The 20560-nt window shown below is 44.0% G+C and overlaps 1 protein-coding gene across 1 annotated transcript in view; it reads right to left on the bottom strand.

Annotated features, from left to right (window-relative positions):
- Positions 1-272: 272 nt before the first annotated feature.
- Positions 273-20560, bottom strand: part of TUFT1 (tuftelin 1) — a 268035-nt gene continuing 247747 nt past the window's right edge. Inside the window, exon 13 of the mRNA XM_044080638.1 lies at positions 273-1397. Coding sequence (XP_043936573.1) covers positions 1331-1397 — 67 coding nt within the window. The 3' untranslated portion in view covers positions 273-1330. The remainder of the gene's footprint in view (positions 1398-20560) is intronic.

Here is a 20560-nt window from a genome sequence, read left to right as displayed (position 1 = left end):
ATATATTAAATCAGCACCAGGTGTCTACTATGCATTCCATTTTTGAAAGGTACAGCAAAATAAATATGGACATGTGTTGACAGCACTCCTGTCTAGTACCAATACTAGAATCTAGGTTTGTTGTACTTGCTCCAGTGCAGTTATTGTCATAAAATTCCTATTAATTTGAAAACAAAAGGCTCTGTTTCATGGCAGGTGTGTTGTTCCTCAAGGAAATAAGTTTGAAAGTTCAGCAAAGAAGACTAAGGAATTAATGCAATAGAGAGAAAAAATATGTATTAAAACAGTTTTACATTTATTCAACTCAGTAAATTCACACTTCCTGAATGTTATAATAGAATATAAACCTGTCTGTTAAAAACAAAACAATGGAGTATACTTTTTCTAAAAGCAACAAATGAACACACTCAAATAATTTACATAAATATATACACACACAAGTACATATGTACACGTAGTTGCTTTACAAAACTATACCTACAAGTGACAAAAGGTTCTGACGGTCTATGTGACACCAAAAAGTGTCAAATATTCAGTAAACGTGGCATTATCAGCCGCACTCACTGTATACAGTGATTTTTATTTCAGAAATTAATTTTAACAGTGTCTGCAGTCTTGCTGTCCTATCTATAATACAATCCTGTTACCATATATGTCTTGAACAAGAGTGTCCTCGTGATTCGCACAATATAAATGCTTACTACCTATAACACAATCCTGTTACCACACATGTCCAGAACAAGAGTGTCCTCGTGTGAATCGCACAATATAATGCCATACAGATTTGTGTGTATAGCACTTTAGTACCATGCTGCATCTGCCAAAGGTAGTAAAAGTTGTTTGGAAAACAGCTTGATATACTTCATCTTAAAATAAAGATTTCGGCTGGAAAATGTATTGCAGGAGTACATGTTAAATGAAGGCTTCACGGTCATCGTTGCAAGATCCAGGAAAATAAATAAATAAATTAGTTTCACAAAAAGACCAGTGCTTTATCTAAGTCTTCAGGTACACAGCGCCCACATCACTCCTCATTATTCCTCCCATTATGCAGTGATTTTTTTCTAGGCATAACAGTTTCAAAATGGATCAGATAGATCAGAATTAGTCAAGTTTCAAGGATTGTTAACACCTACCATCCAGTTAAATGCGTTCAATGAAAAAAAAGTGTGAATTTCACATTTCATCACATGACTTTTACCAACTGATGGTTCTTGAAATGCTGGAGCAATTAGTATAATCCCTTTAGTAGGTGGATGTCAGGAGAGGTAGTCTGCTGTGCACAGAGTGCATTCTTTCATATATGTCCCAAGATGTCGGGTGATGCCCTTTATGTTTCCACCAATTTAATGAAAGGCAGATTCTTGATGGGCCCATTGGGGATCTGCAGCCTTTTGCTAAAGGAAACAAAAAGAAAAACTGTTTAAGTGCCCTAAAAGAAACAAGATTATTTTGTTTCTTTCATCATCAGTGCCTCTTGCCTATTTTTAATAAAGCTGAATACTATTAATATAGAGGGACATAAAATAGGTAAATTTTTAGCTATGAAAATGTGTTGTAACTGCTGCTGCAAAGGAAATGCTGGAAAAACTGTAGAAAGTACAGTTGTGTACACTTACCATAAATGTAGATGTTCGAGTATATACACTGTTGCAGTCATTACATTTGGGGTTATCCTGCTGGCAGGTTGCCCTCAGCCGGCCTGAATTCCAAAGTCTTGGGGGTCCTGCGTCGGCTGCTGTCGCCCCTTCCCTGACATCAGGTCATCAGGGGTATAAAAGAAGTGGCAGACGCCATTTTCTTCAGTTTTTCTTGCCCCAGATGTCAGGTGCCCCCTCACAGGGTAGCCAAACTTTATATATATATATATATATATATATATATATATATATATATATCAATAAATGCAGCAATATAAATTTTACCTTCATCTATAAGCAAATACACCATACAGGTTGTATAAATCAGAGAAGAAAAGATAAGATCCATAGGAAAAAGGAGGATGGCGGACGGGTAACCTGGACTGCAACAGTGCGGCTTTGTGCGATTGTGCGGATAGCGCAGCGCCGGTTAAACAAGGTTAAACTTCTTCTGGCTCTGCCAAGTCTGCTCTTCAAATTTTCCCTTAAGGAAGCTCTACTCTTAGTATAATCACACTACTCGCTATATTATAAGCCTAGCACTTGTTCTCAAAACTTCTCTACTAAGTAAGCACTCTCATACTAAGTAAGCACAACATCCACCTACCACCCCTGTGAATATCCACTTCCCTTAAAGGCACAGCACTCCCTTATACTGTTCTAGCATGTCGAGTGGTAGATTACTGGCGTCCTCTCCAGTTCAGCTGCTTAATCTGGGTATCTTGAGACAATGCTACAATTGTCTCATGTACACTGACAACCCTCTCCTCCTCCCAACAAACACAAATACATGTGAGAGATGCAACTATATAGCCAAACTGGAGGCTGAACTCTCTAAACTCAAGGCTGGCATGACCAGACAGGAGGAGATGGTAACCACACACACACACAACAAACCCAGTCCCACATAGACCTACCACAACTGCAAACCAAACACATAAAAACACAAAGACATACTCGGAGGCTCTAATAAAAAACTTACCAAAACAACAGAGGCTCCCAAAGTAGACATCCAAAAATCCACCACCTCAAAACAAAACACATGCAACACATACTTCAATAAATCAGTGTGTCAATCAATCACAGCCCTTAAGGCCAAACACCATGCCTGATACACTAGTAATAGGTGACTCTATAGTCAGACACACTGATGTCCCGCTTACCAGGCTGAACAAGGAGAGGGTGACTGTGAGCTGCCTATCGGGAGCTAGGATCCGCCACATAACACACGCACTCAGGTCACTCCAAAGCAAGTACAAATATGACTCCTTCATTGTCCATGCTGGCGTGAATGACCTGAGATGTACCTCCTTGGACTACATGAAAAGAGACATAGAGGAGCTCTCTGATTATGTAGCCCAGGCTGGTATGACCCTGACCCTGAGCAGCATCTTGCCCTCACCAAGAATGATGCCACAATACAAACACAAGATGATCAGCTTTAATAATTGGCTCAAGTACTGGTGTCATTCTAAGGGGATCCAATGTCTGTCTGCTTGGGATGACATGTTGGACAAGCCACGCTGCTTCGCAAGGGACAGCTTGCACCTGTCACCACTGGGCTTCCGGATATTGGCTAAGGCTCTTGCCACCCCCATAGTGCCTTTTTTATGCAAGGCTCAAAAGACAAACCCACCTCCTTAGAAAACAAAAATGGAAAAAAACTAAGGGTAATGCTGCTCAACGCCAGAAGTTTAAATCTCAAGTTGCAGGCACTCGATGCACTCCTCAGTATGGAGAACATCGACGTCTGTGCAGAAACTGAAACCTGGTTCAAGGCTCCTGAGAGCACTCCAGCGCTACCAGGCTATACCTTGTATCATGCTTTTCGGCCCCAAAACCCGGGCCGAACCACAAAGGGAGGGGGAGTGTCCATATTCATCAAGGACACTCACACCTCCAGGTTAGTAGCAACACATGAAGCATCGGATACCATACAGGTGCAACTAACCATAGGCAAAACTGCTATACAACTGGTAGCATGTTACAGACCACCCTCCCAATCTCAAGAACCCCACTCAGCCTTCCTGAAGACATTGGAGGATATGAATGTATCACAAAATACCATCATACTGAGAGACTTCAACTACCCTAACATAGATTGGGTACATTATTCTAGCCCTAACACCCTAGCCCAAAGGTTCCTGGAATTCATAAATTCAAATGCACTGGAACAACTAGTCACTTCTCCCACTAGGGGAGATAATATACTAGACCTGATCATCACAAACATGGGGACAAAATGCTCCACACCGGAGGTATACCCCTCACTAGTGAGATCTGACCACAAACTAATCACCCTGGATATACATATCCCACCTCCACCCCCAGCACAAAAGACCACAGTGAAAAACTTCTCAAAAGCAGACTTCACTCTTAAGACTGAGATGGTATCCTTTAAGCCCACTGGGCCAGTGGATACCACATCCCACAATGCTGAATCCTTCACAAATGCTTTCTATGGACATCTCCAAGAATGCATGGATCATGCGATCCCAAATAAATCCAAGTCCCTCTCCACCAAAGGCAAGCGTCCTGTCTGGTGGACCTCAGCCATTAACAAATTGTATAACAAAAGAAGGAAGCTACTGCACGACAGAGCAAAATCCTATAAAGGGAAGACATCTCTGATCAACACTAGCAGAAAACTACGTTCTCTCATAAAAACATCCAAGGCCAACTTTGAGAGAAAAATCGCTAAGGACACTAAAGATAACCACAAAGCCTTCATAAGCTATGTTAGAAACCTGGGCGGAAACCCTCAGATATGCTCAGAGTTAGTTCACAACAACAAAAAATACACTGAACCCACAGATATTGCCAACATTCTGGCTGACAGGTTCAGTGCAAATTTCTCCCCTCCCTCACCCCCAAAAGAAGAAATACTTATCCCAGCTGAATGTAATCTCCCTGTCATCTCAGATGTCCAGGTGAGAGCCGCCCTCAGCAAAGCTAAAAACACAGCATCAATGGGACCTGGCCGTATCCCGGGTTGTGTGCTCGTGAACTCAAGAGGAGCTAAACCCGCACATAAAAATGCTATTTAACCTTAGCCTTACTACAGGATATGTACCTGAACACTGGCGTACAGCAACAGTGGTCCCACTCCACAAAGGTGGTACCTCTACAGACCCTGGGAACTACCGCCCCATAAGCTTAACCAGCCTGGTCTGCAAAGCTATGGAAAGAATCATTATGGAACTCATAAACAGAGACATTGGGGACCTACAGACACTTGATCCCACCCAGTTCGGCTTTGTAAAGGGCAGATCCTGCCTTTTGAACCTGGATGACTTTTTCAAAACAGTCACTAGAGCCATTGATGAGGGCAAAGCAGTCCATACAGCCTACCTGGACTTGGCTAAGGCCTTCGAAACAATACCCCACTCAGGCATCATAGATAAGCTCAACAGCTTAAATGTAAACCCTTATGTCACTAGATGGGTTGCAAACTGGCTAAAGGACAGAACCCATAAAGTTAAAATCACTGGAGCAATGTCAGACTCAAAGCCAGTCACAAGTGGTGTCCCACAGGGATCTGTCCTGGGACACCTCTTGTTTGGCATTTATTTCTCAGATGTTAAAGCAAACATGGGAGGGTTGTGGCTGACAAAGTTCGCAGATGACTGCAAACTAGGCGCCACAGTCGATACACCAGCGGACACATACATCCTACAAAAAGGCCTCACAGAAACGGACAACTGGTGCCGGAGTCATGGCCTTAAACTAAATGCCAAAAAATGTATAGTCATCCCCTTTGGGAAAAATAAAGTACCCACAAATTATCACATAGACAGCAACCCACTGAGTATGGAAAAAGTAATCTGAGACCTAGGGACCCAAGTCGACAGCGACCTCTCATTTGACACCCACATTGCCAAAGTGGTTAGAAAGACATTCTACCTTGCACACCTTATCATGAAGGGATTCATATCCAGATCCAAGGATGTCATTGTACCCCTATACTCCTCCCTCATCAGACCCATGATTGAGTACAATGCCCCATTTGGTATGTACCTCACCCGGCATTTGCAACAGCTGGAGAGACCACAAAAGTACCTCACCAAGAGGATCAAGGGTCTCTAACATATGTCTTATTCTGCCAGACTAAAGAAACTCCAGCTCTATTCAGTAGCATACCGCCTGCTCAGAGGTGATCCGTGCCTAACGTACAAGGCCATGTCCAATCAGGAACTGATGGACATGCTCCACCTCAAAAAATCCAAATCCATCAGAACCACGAGAGCTAAAGACTTAAACCTCAGCACAAGTATGAATAGGACATGCTGGAGGAATAGATTCATAACCCAGAGGCTTCCCATGCTCTGGAACAAAATCCCAGTACATGTTAGGCAGAGCCCCTCACTAACTCTCTTCAAGAGAAATCTTGATGGGTGGATGGGAGATCGTAAGTTTACCCCAGGGGTCACATCTGTGTCAATACTAGACAGGGGCACAGTAAACTAATTCTATTATATATGGGGACCTTCACTGTGTCACTACTAGACAGAGGCACAGTATTCTAAATCTATTCTGTGCATTTTTGTACCATTTCATGGGGTGGCGAAAGCCACATCACTATGGCTAGGCTTACAAATGCCCCAGGGCAGCTAGCCTAGTACTAAACTATGAAACTATGAAACTATGAATACATTCTAACATCTACATTTATGGTAAGTGTACACAACTGTACTATGTTCTTCGTGTTTCACTGTTGCAGTCATTACATTTGGGTTGAGTCCCAAAGCTATGGTTGGGAGGCTGGAGCTAGACAGCAGTAGGAGCAGTCATGAAGCCCTGCAGAACTGCAGTGGCAAAGCCTGCCCTAGATTTAGAGTAGAGTGGCAGATGATAATGCTTTGGAAATGTGTGCACTGAACTCCAAGTAGCTGCCTCTAAAATGTCCCTGGTTGGTACTCCCCTGAGAAAGGCTGCTGAAGTGGCTGCAGCTCTGGTGGAATGTGGCCTAATGCCCTTAGGCACTGGCTTTCCATGGTGTAAGTAGCAGAAACGAAGGCAGTGGCCTAACCACTTAGAAATAGTCTGCTTTGAGATAGCCTTTCCTTGTGATCCTGCCGCATATGCCACTAGTAATTGCTCTGTTTTCCTGAAAACTTTGGTTCTGTCCAAGTAGAATCTAAGCTGTCTGTGTACGTCCAAAGAATGCAGAATTCACTCCCCCTTGTTCTGTGGTTTTGGGTAAAAAGTTGGCAGATGAAGAGTTTGGTACAGAGCCACACTGGACACGTTAGGCATAAATGTTGGATTTGTCCTCAGGGAGACCATGTCTGGATGAAAAATGATAAAAGGTTCCACAGCCATGAGCGCCTGAAGCTCTGAAACTCGTCTTGCTGAAGTAATTGCTAGGGGCAGAGCTGTTTTCCAAGATAGAAACTTTATATCAGCAGTAGCCGCTGGCTTAAAAGGAGGCAGGGTGAGCTTTTCCAAGACATAGTTGAGGTCCCATGCAGGTATAGGTAATCTCCTTGGAGGCCTTAAATTTTTGGCCCCTCTGAGGTACTGCTTTAATAAAGGGTGAGAAAAAAGTGGTAGCTCTGTATTGTAATGAGCCGAAATGGCAGAGGCATGAATTTTAATTGATGAAAACGATAGGCCTTTGTCCAGCATCTCAGTTAAGTATTGCAAAATCTGAGGAATGTTTGGGACATTTGTATCAGTTCCTTGTGCCTGGTTCCAAGCACAGAATCTCTTCCATTTTGCAGCATAAGACTTTCTAGTACTAGGCCTTCTGGCTTCCAAAATGACATCCATCACAGCTTTACTGAGGGGTGTTTTTTGTGTGACTACATTATCCGCCATGCTGCCAAGTTTAAAGTCCTGAGTTGGCTGTGCAGGATGTGATTGTTTTGATGGGTCAGTAGACGAGGTATTTGAGGTAAGGTCCAAGCTGGGTATACTGACAAGTTCCTTAGGATTGGATACCAGTACTGGCCTGGCCAGTCTGGAGCAATCAGTATCATCTTTGGCTTCTCCTGTCTGATCTTTAGGAGTACCTTGGGGAGGAGAGGCAGTGGGGGAAAGGCATATACTGATAGGTTTTCTCAGCTGAAAGATAGGGCGTCCACTTTCCACATTTGTCTGTGATAAGTCCTTGTGCAAAATCTTTTTAGTTGGTAATTGTAAGGGGAGGTAAAAAGATCTATGTCCGGGCATCCCCATTCTCTTGTTATGATGCTGAAGACTTGTGGATCCAGCTTCCACTCATGGGGATCCATGAGGTTTCTGCTTAGCTCGTCTGCCAGAGTGTTTTCCTTTCCTGGCAGGAATTGTGCCTGCAGATGTATTTGTTAAGTCAAAGCTGTGTCCCACAAGGTCATGGCTAGTCTGCAAAGGGGGTAAGAATGTGTGCCCCCCTGCTTGTTTATATACCACATGACCGTGGTGTTGTCTGTCTTTATCAGTAGTTGTCCTGGATGGAGTAGGTCCTTGAAGGCTGCCAGGGCATTCTGAACAGCTAGCATCTCTTTTTGATTGATATGTAGATGCATTTGGTTTGAAGACCATGTTCCCTGAATGCATCTTCCTGCCATGTGGGCCCCCCAGGCATAATCTGATGCATCCGTTGTCAGTGTCTGCCTGGCTGGGGGTAACGTGAATGGCTGCCCCTTGTTCTGGTGACAAGCCTTTGCCCAACATCAAAACTCCCGTTGCAGGCAGGGGATGAGAGTAACGATTGTTTCCAGGCTGTGGCAATGTTGTGTCCAAACACTTTCTAGGTACCACTGAAGTTTCCTCATATGCAGTCTTGCATATAGAATTAGTAGTATGCAGGATGCCATAAAACCCAAAGCCTGCAGAATTTTTCTTGTAGATAACTAGGCCTTTGTTGCCAACATTTTGAAAAAGGTAGTCAGTTGTCTTTGTTTGTCTGGCGTGAGATAAGCCATCTGGGCAGTTGTATTTAAGCTTGCACCCAGGAATATTATCTCTTGAGAGGGTACTAGTTTTGATTTCTTTTTGTTGGCTGTGTATCCTAGGCATGTCAGAAGTCTTTTCACAAACGCCAGATGTTGTAGAAGAATGTCCTTGTTCTCTGCTTGAATAAGACAGTCATCCAAGTAAGGATATATTTGTATTCCTCTTTGTCTGCAGAATGCAATTACTGGTGACAGGCACTTTGTAAAGACCTTGGGCGCAGTAGATAAGCCTAAGGGCAGTGCAGAGAATTGGTAATGCATTGAACCAGCCTTGAATCTGAGGTATCTCTTCTGCATGATTGTCTGCTTGGAACATGCAGGTATGCCTCTTCTAAGTCCAAAGTCACCAGCCAAGTATCCTTGCCCAGCATGGGCAGAAGCTGCTGCAAAGTCAACATTTTGAATTTTGGAATATCCAGGAATGTGTTCAGAATAGATAGGTCCAGTATCGGCCTCCAGGCCTTGTCCTTTCTGGGTACCAAGAACAGTTGAGTAAAATCCTTGTCCTTGCTCTTGCTCTGGTACTTGTTGAATGGCCCCCATGTCCATGAGGGATGAGACATGTTTTTGTGCCTCTGCCCATTGATTTTTTGGCAGATCTGGCCAGCTGTTTGCCTTTGGCAGAGTATGGAAATGGAACTTGTAGCCTTGTGACACTATATTTAGAACCCATTTGTCCTGGGTTATAATGTGCCAATTTTGAGAAAAAAGTGCTAATTTTCCCCCCTAAAGGTGCTGCCCGTAGATAAGTGCTTGGTGCGGGCAGGGGAAGTCATTGTGACTGTTTCCTGTATGTTTGTGATTTGTCTTCTCCAGTTTTGGAGGTAGAAGCACCCCATTGCTTTGACCTGTATGAACCTTGCGCCTGGGATCTGCCCCTAGGGTGTCTGGATCTGCCCCTTTGAGGTCAGTCTGACAAAGGAAAGGACCAATTTTTGTAGGCCAGTGTCTACTAAACCTTGGTGGCTGTACTTGTAAAAAATCTTTAACAGTTTGCATAGATTTAGCTTTGTCCTCCATTTTCTTTAACACCTCTTCTGCGTTAACACCAAACAAAGTATCATGCTGTAAAGGTGCATCTAATAATTTAACTTTAACATGATCAGGCAGATTTTGTTCCTTTAACCAAGCATGCCTCCTAATTACAGAACCTGTAACTGCGGCCCTGCAGGAGGCCTCCAAAGAATCAAAACTACATTGCAAAGTATGCTTTCCAACTTGTTCAGCTGCATGCAATAAATTCTGCATTTCCTTGTTTTCTGCACATTCAGAGTTTAACAATATTTTTTGTTTAAGCAATCCCATGACATGTTGCTGATATTTGAGCATATGAAACTGACAGTTTAAGGCCCTTATAGCCAAGGTTGCAGGTGTGTAGACTTTTTTTCCCCATCTATCCATTGCCCTAGAATCTCTGTCAGAGGGGGTAGGGTTTTTTTGCAGTGGAAGCCTGAACTCCTTTTGGACCCTGTGAAATAATTTCTGGATCTGCAGTAGGGTTTTTAAAAAGAAATGTATGAGTGTAAGGAACCCTGTAATATCTGTCAGGCTTAACGGGAGCTGGGGGTAAGGAGTCAGGGGTCAGACTAGACTCTGAAAACACATCATCTACAATGTCTAACACAGGAGGAATGGCTAGAGGTCTGTGCTGAGGTAGTAAAAGGAAATCCCAGAGTCTCTTTTTAGAGTCTGAAAAATCTTGGCTCTCCCAGTGGAAATGCTCCCTCATGATATGCAAGGTTTCCCCAAAAGAATAGTCCTCAGGAGGAGAAGATGAAGGTATAGATTCTTCAGCATCAGAATCCTCATAGGGGGGAAGAGAATATTCCTGATCAGAAGAGGAATCAGAAGAAATAGAATATTCCTGATCAGAAGAGGAATCAGAAGAAATAGAAACCTGATCTGAAGATTCATAGTCAGTCTCTTGCCTAGGCCACTTATCAGGAGGAGGACGGGAACCCCTGATCAAGGTAATCAAGTCTTCAGCCACTTTGAGCATCTATTTTTTGGGCATACAGGCCTGTCCATGTGGCTCTTGAGCTTGTTTCCTTGCTTTAGAAGGTGCTTTAGTCTTTGCCTTTGAAACTGAAGTCGTTTTAATGTAAAGATGTTTAGGTCTGAATACACCCTCAGAAGCCGGTGCCTGCTCAGCGGTTCCGGACCCATCTGAGTGAATAGCGTCCGAGGCTCCAATACCTTGAGTATCCTGCGGCTTAGCCGACTCCATGTGGAAGTCGGTAGCGGCCTGCGACTCTAAAGTAGTGGGCGTCAGGGGCTGCGAAAGCACCTCACTGAGAACCGGCGATTGGCTTAGGAGAAGCTTCGTCGTCAGTTTTGGGCCTCGGTAGTTTATCTTTATCTTTTTCTTTGCGTTTTTTTGTGACCTCCGGTAGTCGGATGGTTATCCGACAACATTTCAGGATAATTAAACCGGCGTCCAAAATAGTTTAAAGCAAAATCAAACAGACGCTTAATAGTGCGTTGGTTAAATCTAGCACAAAACCGACAACCAGAAATGTTGTGATCAGGGCCTATGCAAGGAATACAGTAAGAATGAAAGTCCTTATGAGGTATTTGCTTTCCACAAGAAATACAATTATTAACTTTTTCTGACATCAGTCTGGAGCAAGAAAAAAGTTTCCCCAACGGGGTACTTAGCTTTATTGAAGACTTCGGATATGAAACTCGAACACAAAAATCTCAGGAGTCAGCCGACCGGCACTTGCAAATTGCTTCTGCTTCGGGCACCACGCAGCAAGAAAGACTGAAGAAAATGGCGTCGGCCACTTCTTTTATACCCCTGACGACCTGACGTCAGGGAAGGGGTGACAGCAGCAGACGCAGGACCCAAGACTTTGGAATTCAGGCTGGCTGAGGGCGACCTGCCAGCAGGATAACCCCCAATGTAATGACTGCAACAGTGAAACATGAAGAACATCATGCACATTTCTTCCACATCTACAGCAGCCCAAAGTAAGTTTGTCAACACTGACCAATATGTAGTGTCACAGTGCAATAGAAATATAAGTTACATACTTACCATAATGATGGATCCTTTTCATCCAAGTCCGTCTGATACAATAGTTGGGTACAAAGCTGACCCTTGGACCAATCTAGTCATTCACCAGTGCTTCTGCAAACTTCACCCATAATCCCTCAAGAGCCTCACATTATGATAGAGTTCGCTGCCTTGCACCATTAGAACAGCAAATACACTGACATGACATAACTGTGACAATTACCTTAGATTTTGGGTGGAATCGTGACAGGAATACTCCAAGAACTACGGCTTCAAAGGAAGCTCCTGTTTATAATGTTTGGAAGAAATATGGAGTACAGGCCAAGTGTCTGCTGCACAAATATCATTAATGGAGGAGTTTTTGAAATAGGCTGCAAAAGTATTCAGGGACCTTGTACAGTGGGCTTCAGGTCTTGAACTCAAAAGCCTTGTTAAAGGCAGAGAAGACAAATGAGATGCAATTGGACAGCCATGGAAAGAATTTGTTTAGTCATTTTTGATCCCAATTAATTTGAAGTGAATGATACAAATAATGGAGTGTCTTCCAAATGGCCCTCTGTAAATAGAATATGTGTTGCTTGCCAACATCTAAAGTATGGGAAAGGTACCCTCCCTTAGTTATTATCCTTTGGAAATAAAACAGGCAAGTTAATGGATTAATTAATGTTACTTTTGGAAGCCACCTTAGGAATAAAGGAAGGAAGGATTAAGGTAACTCTGTCTTTGTAGAGGAGAAAGTAAAATAGAGAAGGCATGCGGTTCTAATAATATTTGTCTAGTCGATATAATGACTACAGAAAATATTTTCCAAGACAAATACTTCAGATCTGTGGAGGAAGCTTGCTCAAAAGGTGCCTTTTGTTAAAGCTTCCACAACCAAGTTCAAATCCTAGGGTGGAGTGGGGTCCTTAATAGGAGGATGGAGGAGAAACACTCTGAGAAAGGTTCTCATAATTTGTGTAAATCTTAACATACTGTCTTGACCTGGATGGTAGTGAGACATAGCAGCCAACTGCAATTTAATGATGAAATAGACAGAACCTGATTAAAACAGCGAAGAGTAGAAATTTAAAACATCATCTATGTAGGGGGAATATGGGTTGAACCTTTGACTATATGCCCATACAGAGACTACTTTCCACTTACTCTTCTAAACCTTTAAGTAAACTTCTTCTGAGAAACTGAAAGGTATTTAATTTACTTATTTATTTAATTTGGTAACTAGACTAATTTCACTCTCAGCCTGGTAAGGTAACAATGTCTTTATGGAAGATAAAGTAAGGAGGGGAAACAAGACAAGGTGTGGAGTTGTGACATTCATCTAGCAGATGTAATGGCTATTAGGAATGGTGTTTTCCAAGACAAATACTTCAGGTCTGTGAAGGAAGATTGCTCAAAAGGTGCCTAAAGCCTCTAGAACCAACTTCCGACTCCCAGGGAGCCAATATGAATTACATTCTTGGAAAAAGGAGAAACCATGTGGTTAACTTGAAGTTGCAAACATCTGGAAATGAGACAGTAGATCTGGATGTGGATCTAGATGCCAAGTGGGTTTCTTAAGGTAAGGCCTCAGCAGGGAAAAACAAATGTCTCAGCCAGAATGGAGCGATGAGAATCACCCGGGATTTGCAGGCAGATGCCTTCTGAAGGAACTTGGTCATGTGAGGTACAGGAAGAAAGGTATATAAAAAAGATTGGGGACCACTGGCAGACTAGAGCACCCCTGGGTGATTGTCATGGAGGAGGAACTACAGCAAAGTAGCTTCTGCACTTGGTGTTGAAGGGAAAAGTGAACCGACTGGAGCAAGACAGACTCAAATAACTGAAACTTTCTTGAGCTACTGCCTGGTTCTAGGACCACTAATGAGGTAAAAGAATGTGCCTGTTGAGATTCTGCTAGCCAGATGGATTTCTCTGGAAGGTGCATTGCTACCAGAAGGCTATCTTAATACAGAGCCCATTGCCATACTCTCTTCGAAGGGGGTATGTATTGCTTCCCTTTTTTAGTTGAGATACCATACTACTGACATATTGTCCAACTGTACAGCAACCACTCTTGGAGATAAGAGGTCCTGAAACTCCTGCAACACCACAGGACCACCTTCATCTCTACAGTACTTATGTGAAGGTTGGCTTCTGACCGATTCCACTGACCTTGGACCATCTCTTCCTCAACCCCCCCCTCCCCTTCCCCATGAGGAGGCATCCTTGACCACGATTGCTGACAGGGAGTGGAGAATGGAAAAGGTGAAGTCAGCCACCAATTTAACTCGGCTGTGCTGAACTCTGTTAAACTGTGGCCCTTGCAGTGGTCACTGCCATTAGCCCTAGAATTCAATATCAGAAGTACAGATGGATTTTGCAGGTAATACAGGGACTGCACAGAGTGAAGAAAAGACAGCAGCCTTTCCTTAGTGAGGAATACTCTGTAGGAAATTGTGTTTAGGTGGCTTCCAATAAAGGAAGAGATAGCAGAGCTGTAAAAAAACATTTTTGCTTCTGTTAAGGGTTCTCTTGTCACTGCAGCAAGGAGCCAATTATCCAGGTATGGGAAACAAGGATCCTTTTTAGCAGCAGGTGAGCTGTGACCACTGTGGTAACCATTATGAATGGGATCTTCTTTACATAACTGTTTAGGTGGCCAAGATCTACATTTGGCCTGAGGTCTTTGTTCTTTTTGGAACTAAACTCTGAGTAAATTCCTGAACTTCTCTGATCTGGTGGGACCTCCTGAATGGATTTTTTTGAAGGACTGAAGAATCCTCCAGAAGAACACCTGACCTTTGGCGGGGCAGGATGCTGGATAATCAAGGCTTTCATGAAAGCAGGGTATGGAAAGTGCAGTTGTGTACACTTACTATAAATGTAGATGTTAGAGTGTATTCACTGTTGCAGTCATCACCTGTGGGTTATCCCTGCTGTGGTAGCCCTTGTCCGGCCCGAATACCAGAGTCAATTTTTTTTGTGTCGGCTGCTGTCACTTGCTGGCTGATGTCAGGTCATCAGTGCTATAAAAGAAAGCAGCCAATGTCATTACATCAGTTTTTCTTGCTCTTACCTGAGGCCCAAGTAAATAGGATAGAGTGGTCCTGGTGGCTAAAAGCCACCTGTTGAAACTTGTGTCTCCCTAAAAAAATAAGATATAAGGGGGATGGAGGGTGGGAAACCAGGACTGCAACAGTGAATACACTAGAACATCTACATTTATGGTAAGTGCACACAACTGTACTATGTTCTTTGTGTTTCACATTTGGAGTCATCACCTGTGGGAGGATTCCCAAAGCTGAGGAGAGGGGTGGTAGGCTTAGTAAGAGACATAGGAATGGGTCATCATGCCCTGTAGAGACAAACCCTGCCCTAGCCTTAGAAAAAAGAGGTAGGTGGTAATGCTTGGTAAAGGTATGGACAGAAGTCTAGGTGGCAGCTTCCAGGATGTCCCTGGTGGGAACTCCTCCGAGGAATGCTGTGGAAGTGGAGGCTGCCTAGTGAAATGGGCTCAAATAGACTGGGGGGGGGGGTCTATGCAATCTGTAGCAGAAATGGATACAGTGTGATATCCATTTGGAAAGAATTTGTTTGGAAATTAGCTTCCCCTCTGCCACTGGGACAAAGCTAACAAAAAGTTGGTCTGTTTTCCTGAAGGGTTTAGTACGGTCCAGATAGTATCTGAGCTGTCTATGCACATCCAATGAGTGCAGAATTCTTTCCCCCTTGTTTTGAGGGTTAGGAAAGAAGGTGAGTAAATGTATGGCCTGACTGAAAGTTACATTAGATACCACTTTGGGCATAAAGCAGGGATTTGTCCTCAAGGAGACCCGGTCTGCATGGAAGATGATGAAGGGCTCAATGGCCATCAGTGCCTGAAGTTCTGAAATCCTTCTGGCTGAGGTGATAGCTAGGAGAAAAGCAGTCTTCCAGGAGAGGCATCTTAGTTCTGCTGAAGCAGCAGGTTCGAAGGGTGGTAAGGTTAGTTTTTCCAAAACATAATTCAGGTCCCAGGGATATTCACCCCAGGGATCACGTCAGTCTCCCTGCTAGACAGGGGTCCAGGGAAATAAATAGTGTGGGAAGAAATAGCCAGGGAATTGTTATGACTAGGCTTGTATAGGCCCTAGGGCTGATAGCCTAGTACCAACCTATGAACCTATGAATGGGTGGGCCTTCTGGGAGGTCTGATATTAGAAGCCCCTCTGAGGAATTGTTTAATCAAAGGATGGGAGAACAGGGGCTGTTCTGTATCGAAATGAGCTGAGATGGTTGAGGCATGAATTTTAATAGAGGAGAAGGAGAGACCAATATTAAGTAACTCCACTAGGTAGTCCAGGATAAGAGGGATGGAAGGTTGTGAGGTGTTGCCTCCTCTGGACTGGCTTCAGGAGCAAAATCTTTTCCATTTTACTGCATAAGATTTTCTGGTGCTGGGCCTTCTGGCCTCTGTGATAATGTCTAGGACCTGTTTGCTTAATAGTGGCCCTTTGTATGCCTTTAGCACATTAGCCATGCTGATAGTTTCAAAGTCTGCAAATCTGGGTGCAGCACCCCAGGAGGCTGCTTGGGTGGCTGAAAGGTTAGGCTGCAAAGTAAGGGATACCAATGTTGTCTGGGCCAATCTGGAGCAATGAGGATGGCCTTTGGTCTTTCCTCCTTTATTTTGATCAGTACCTTTGGAATAAGAGGCAGAGGAGGGAATGCGTACACAAAGAGGGTGTTCTTTTCAGCTGATAGTTGAGGTGCGAAGCAAAGAGATCCACCTCCGGAGTCCCCCACGCCTGAGTGATTTGTAAAAAGATTTTTTTTGTGGAGCTTCCATTCGTGTGGGTCCAGTAAGTTTCTGCTTTAGTGGTCTGCCAGGGTGTTGCTGATCTCTGGTAGCTATTGGGCTATCAGGTGTAATCTCATGGAAGATGCGGTCAGCCAGAGGCTCATGGCTAGCCTGCACAGAGGGTAAGATTGGGTCCCTCCCTGTTTGTTGATGTACCACATTACCGTGGTGTTGTCTGTTTTGATAAGGAGAACCCCTGGCTTGAGATGGGGTTTGAAGGATGTCAGAGCCTTTTGTACTGCCATCATTTCCTTCTGGCTGATGTGTAAGGGAAGGTACTGGGCATCCCAAAGACCTTGGGTGCACTTGCCTTCTAGGTGAGCGCCCCAAGCTATGTCTGAGGGATCGGTGGTAATGATCTGTCCGGTTGGGCAAAGGGAAGACCCTTGTTCTGAGCACAGGTCCCTGCCCACTAGAGAAACTCGTCCCTTATACAGGGGATCACAGGGAGAGAGGTCTCTAGAGGCTGAGAGTGCTGACACCAAAGGTTCTTTAGGTACCACTGAAGTTTTCTCATGTGAAGCCTGGCCAGAGGAATTAGAAGGATGCAAGATGCCATGTACTCCAAGGCTTGCAGGAACTTCCAGGCAGTGAGGTGAGTTCTAGAAGCCAGCTGGGTGTGAAAGAGAGGCAGGAAGCTCTACTTTTCTGGGGATAGGAAGGCCATTTGGGATGCTGTGTCCAGCATTGCTCTTAAGAAAATGATCTTCCTAGAGGGTGTTTGCTTTGATTTCTTCTCGTTGATGGTGTACCCTAAGGAGGTTAGAAGGATTTTGACAAAGAGGAGGTCCTTGAGGAGCTTTTCTTTGCAGTCTGCCTGAATGAGACAGTCGTCCAGATAGGGGTAAATTTGTATATTTTTCTGTCTGCAGAAGGCTATGGCAGGGGCTAAGCATTTGGTGAATACCCTGGGAGCAGTAGATAAGCCAAAGGGTAGCACAGAGAACTGAAAGTGTTGCGAGCCTGTTCTGAAGCGAAGGCAGGATCCCCTTATAGGGATGTGGAGGTAGGCATCTTTTAGATCTAAGGTTACTAACAAGGCATTTTTTGTCAGCATAGGCAGCTGCTATAAAGTTAGCATGTTGAATTTGGGGACAACCAGAAAGGTGTTCAGAATGGACAGATCCAGGATGGGTCACCAAGTGCCCTCTTTTCTGGAAGCAAGGAATAGTCTGGAATAAAAGCCTTTCCCTGTTTGATCTGAGGGGATAGGTTCTACTGCCACTTGTGATATGAGAGTTTGGACTTGTTTTAATGCCTTTGCCCACTGGTTTTGGAGGTAAGTCTGGGTACCCTCCTAGACTTGGGAGTTCATTGAAGGAGAATTTGTATCTCTGATAAATGATCTTTAAGACCCACTGGTCTTTGGTTACAGAAAGACAATTTTCTTTGCAGAGGAAGAGCCTTCCTCCTAGTTTATGTTGAGAGGAAATAGGGCAGAGTGGGGAGAGGGAGTCATTGAGAATTTTTGCCATACAGGGATGGCTTAGAACTCCCTGCCTTTTGAGTGGAAGTGGGCCACTGTTTGTTTCTCTGCTGAGCCTGGGGTGGGAGTCTGGGAGGTCTGTCCCTGCACGTTTACCTTGCCCCTGTCTGCTAGGTGCAGGAAAGGACCAGTGTTTAGAGGGAAAATTCCTGCTGAACCTAGCAGGTTGTACCAGAAGGAAATCTTTTACCATTTGCATAGATTTTGCTTTGTCTTCCATCTTAAGCACCTCTTCTGCTTTTTCTCCAAACAAGCTGTCCTTCTCTAAGGGTGCATCAAGTAATTTCGATTTGACATGATCAGGGAGAGGTTGTTCCTTCAACCATGCATGCCTACTAATGACAGATCCTGACACTGCTGCCCTGCTTGAGGCTTCTATGGAGTCATATCCACAGTGTAATGAGTGTTTAGCCACTTGACAAGTAGAGTGCAGTAAATGTGCCAACTCTTTCGAATTGGCACAGTCAGGAAAGTAGAAATTATTTGTTTTAACAGTTCCAAAGTGTGTTGTTGTTATTTTAACATGTGGAAAGTACAGTTGTGTACACTTACCATAAATGTAGATGTTCGAGTGTATTCACTGTTGCAGTCATCACATTTGGGTTATCTGCTTGCAGTAGCCCTCAGTTGGCCTGATTATCAAAGTCTTGGGTCCTGCGTCAGTTACTGTCTCACCTTCTGTGACGTCAGGTAGTCAGGGGTATAAAGCATGCAACCGACGCAGTTACATCAGTTTTTCTTGCCCCAGATGTCAGGTGCCCCCCCAGTGGGAAGCAATTAAATACATATATACAAGGTTGGGATCTGGACACATGCTCAACTAGCATATGTCCGAATCACAAAACATCGAACACACATACACAAAAGCGCTTAACATCGACAAGCGCTTCTGTGTATGTGTGCCTGTTTCGTAGATCGGACTACAGTGTGGGTAAGGGAAAATTCCCTTTTCCCCACTATAGTGCGGTCTTGGAGTGAGAATAATAAAGTAGGGGGGGTGCTGGGGGCACAGCCTCCCACGCAGGGGGAGGTGAAGACCCCCTGCAGAAATGTAGTTTTTTTTTTTGAACTACACATACACGGAAGCGCTTTTCGATGTTATGCGCTTTCGTGTATGTGTGTGTGATGTTTTGTGATTCGGACATATGCTAGTTGAGCATGTGTCCTAGACCCACAAGGTTATACCTCCAACAAAAAAGCAAATACACCAAAAAGCTTTTAAACATAGTAAAGGAGCGTAGAGGTATAGCCAAAAGAAGTCAGGCAGCTGGAGGGAGGGTAAAGTACAGTTGTGTACCTACCATAAATGTAGATGTTCCGAGTGTATTCACTGTTGCAGTCATTACACTTGGGTTATCCTGCTGGCAGGCTACCCGCAGTCAGCCAGAGTTCCAAAGTGTAGGTCCGGCGTCGGTTGCTGTCACCTCTTCCCTGACGTCAGTGCGCCAGGGGTATAAAAGACACAACTGATGCAATTTTCTTCAGTTTTTCTTGCCTCAGATGTCAGGTGTCCCTAAATAGGAAGGCTGTAAAAAAGTATGCCAAAAGGCATGCATGTAGTAAAATAAATATTTCCTTCATCTACAAGCAAATACACCACATAGGTTGTATAGAATAGAGAAGTACAGTAAAGTCCCAGCATAGAAAAAGGGGGATGGTGGGTGGGTAACCTGGACTGCAACAGTGAATACACTCGAACATATACATTTATGGTAGGTACACAGCTGTACTATGTTCATCGTGTTTCACTGTTGCAGTCATTACACTTGGGTAGAATCCCAAAGCTGAGGTTGGGTGCCTTGTCCTAAATAGGGTTAGGAGAGGCTACCAGGCCCTGCAGAACTGCAGTGGCAAAGCCTGCTCTGGATTTAGAGTAAAGAGGTAAGTGGTAGTGCTTGGTGAAAGTGTGCACTGAACTCCAGGTTGCAGTTTCTAAAATGTCTTTCGTTGGTACTCTCTGAGAAAGGCTGCTGAAGTGGCGGCTGCTCTGGTAGAATGTGGCCTAATGCCCTTAGGCACTGATTTGCCGTGTTGTGCATAGCAAAAGCGAATGCAGTGTCCTATCCATTTTGAAATTGTCTGCTTTGAGACAGGCTTTCCTTGTGATCCTGCAGCATAAGCTACAAAACGTTGCTCAGTTTTTCTGAAAGCTTTTGTTTTGTCCAAGTAGAAACGTAGCTGTCTGTGTATGTCCAAAGTGTGCAGAAGTCTCTTCCCCTTATTCTGGGGATTTGGATAGAAAGTTGGCAAATGAATGGCTTGGTTAAGAGCCAAACTGGAAATCACTTTTGGCATAAATGTTGGGTTTGTCCTCAGTGAGACCCTGTCCTGATGAAAAATGATGAAAGGTTCCACTGCCATTAATGCCTGTAACTCTGAGACTCTTCTTGCTGAAGTTATTGCTAGGAGCAGAGCAGTTTTCCATGATAAGAATTTTATATCAGCAGTGCTGGCTGGCTCAAAAGGAGGCACAGTGAGTTTTTCTAAAAACAAAACTGAGGTCCCAAGTAGGTATTGGTGCTCTCCTTGGGGGTCTTATGTTTTTTGCCCCTCTGAGGTACTGTTTTAGTAGTGGATGTGAAAAAATAGGCGGTTCCGTATTGTAATGAGCTGAAATGACAGAGGCATGGATCTTAATAGATGAAAAGGATAAGT

Source organism: Protopterus annectens, chromosome 8.part0 (genome assembly GCF_019279795.1).
Source record: "Protopterus annectens isolate FY-2018-M chromosome 8.part0, PAN1.0, whole genome shotgun sequence".
Lineage (NCBI taxonomy): Eukaryota > Metazoa > Chordata > Ceratodontiformes > Protopteridae > Protopterus > Protopterus annectens.
Note: the sequence above shows the minus strand (reverse complement) of the source record. Positions and strands in the feature narration are given on the sequence as shown.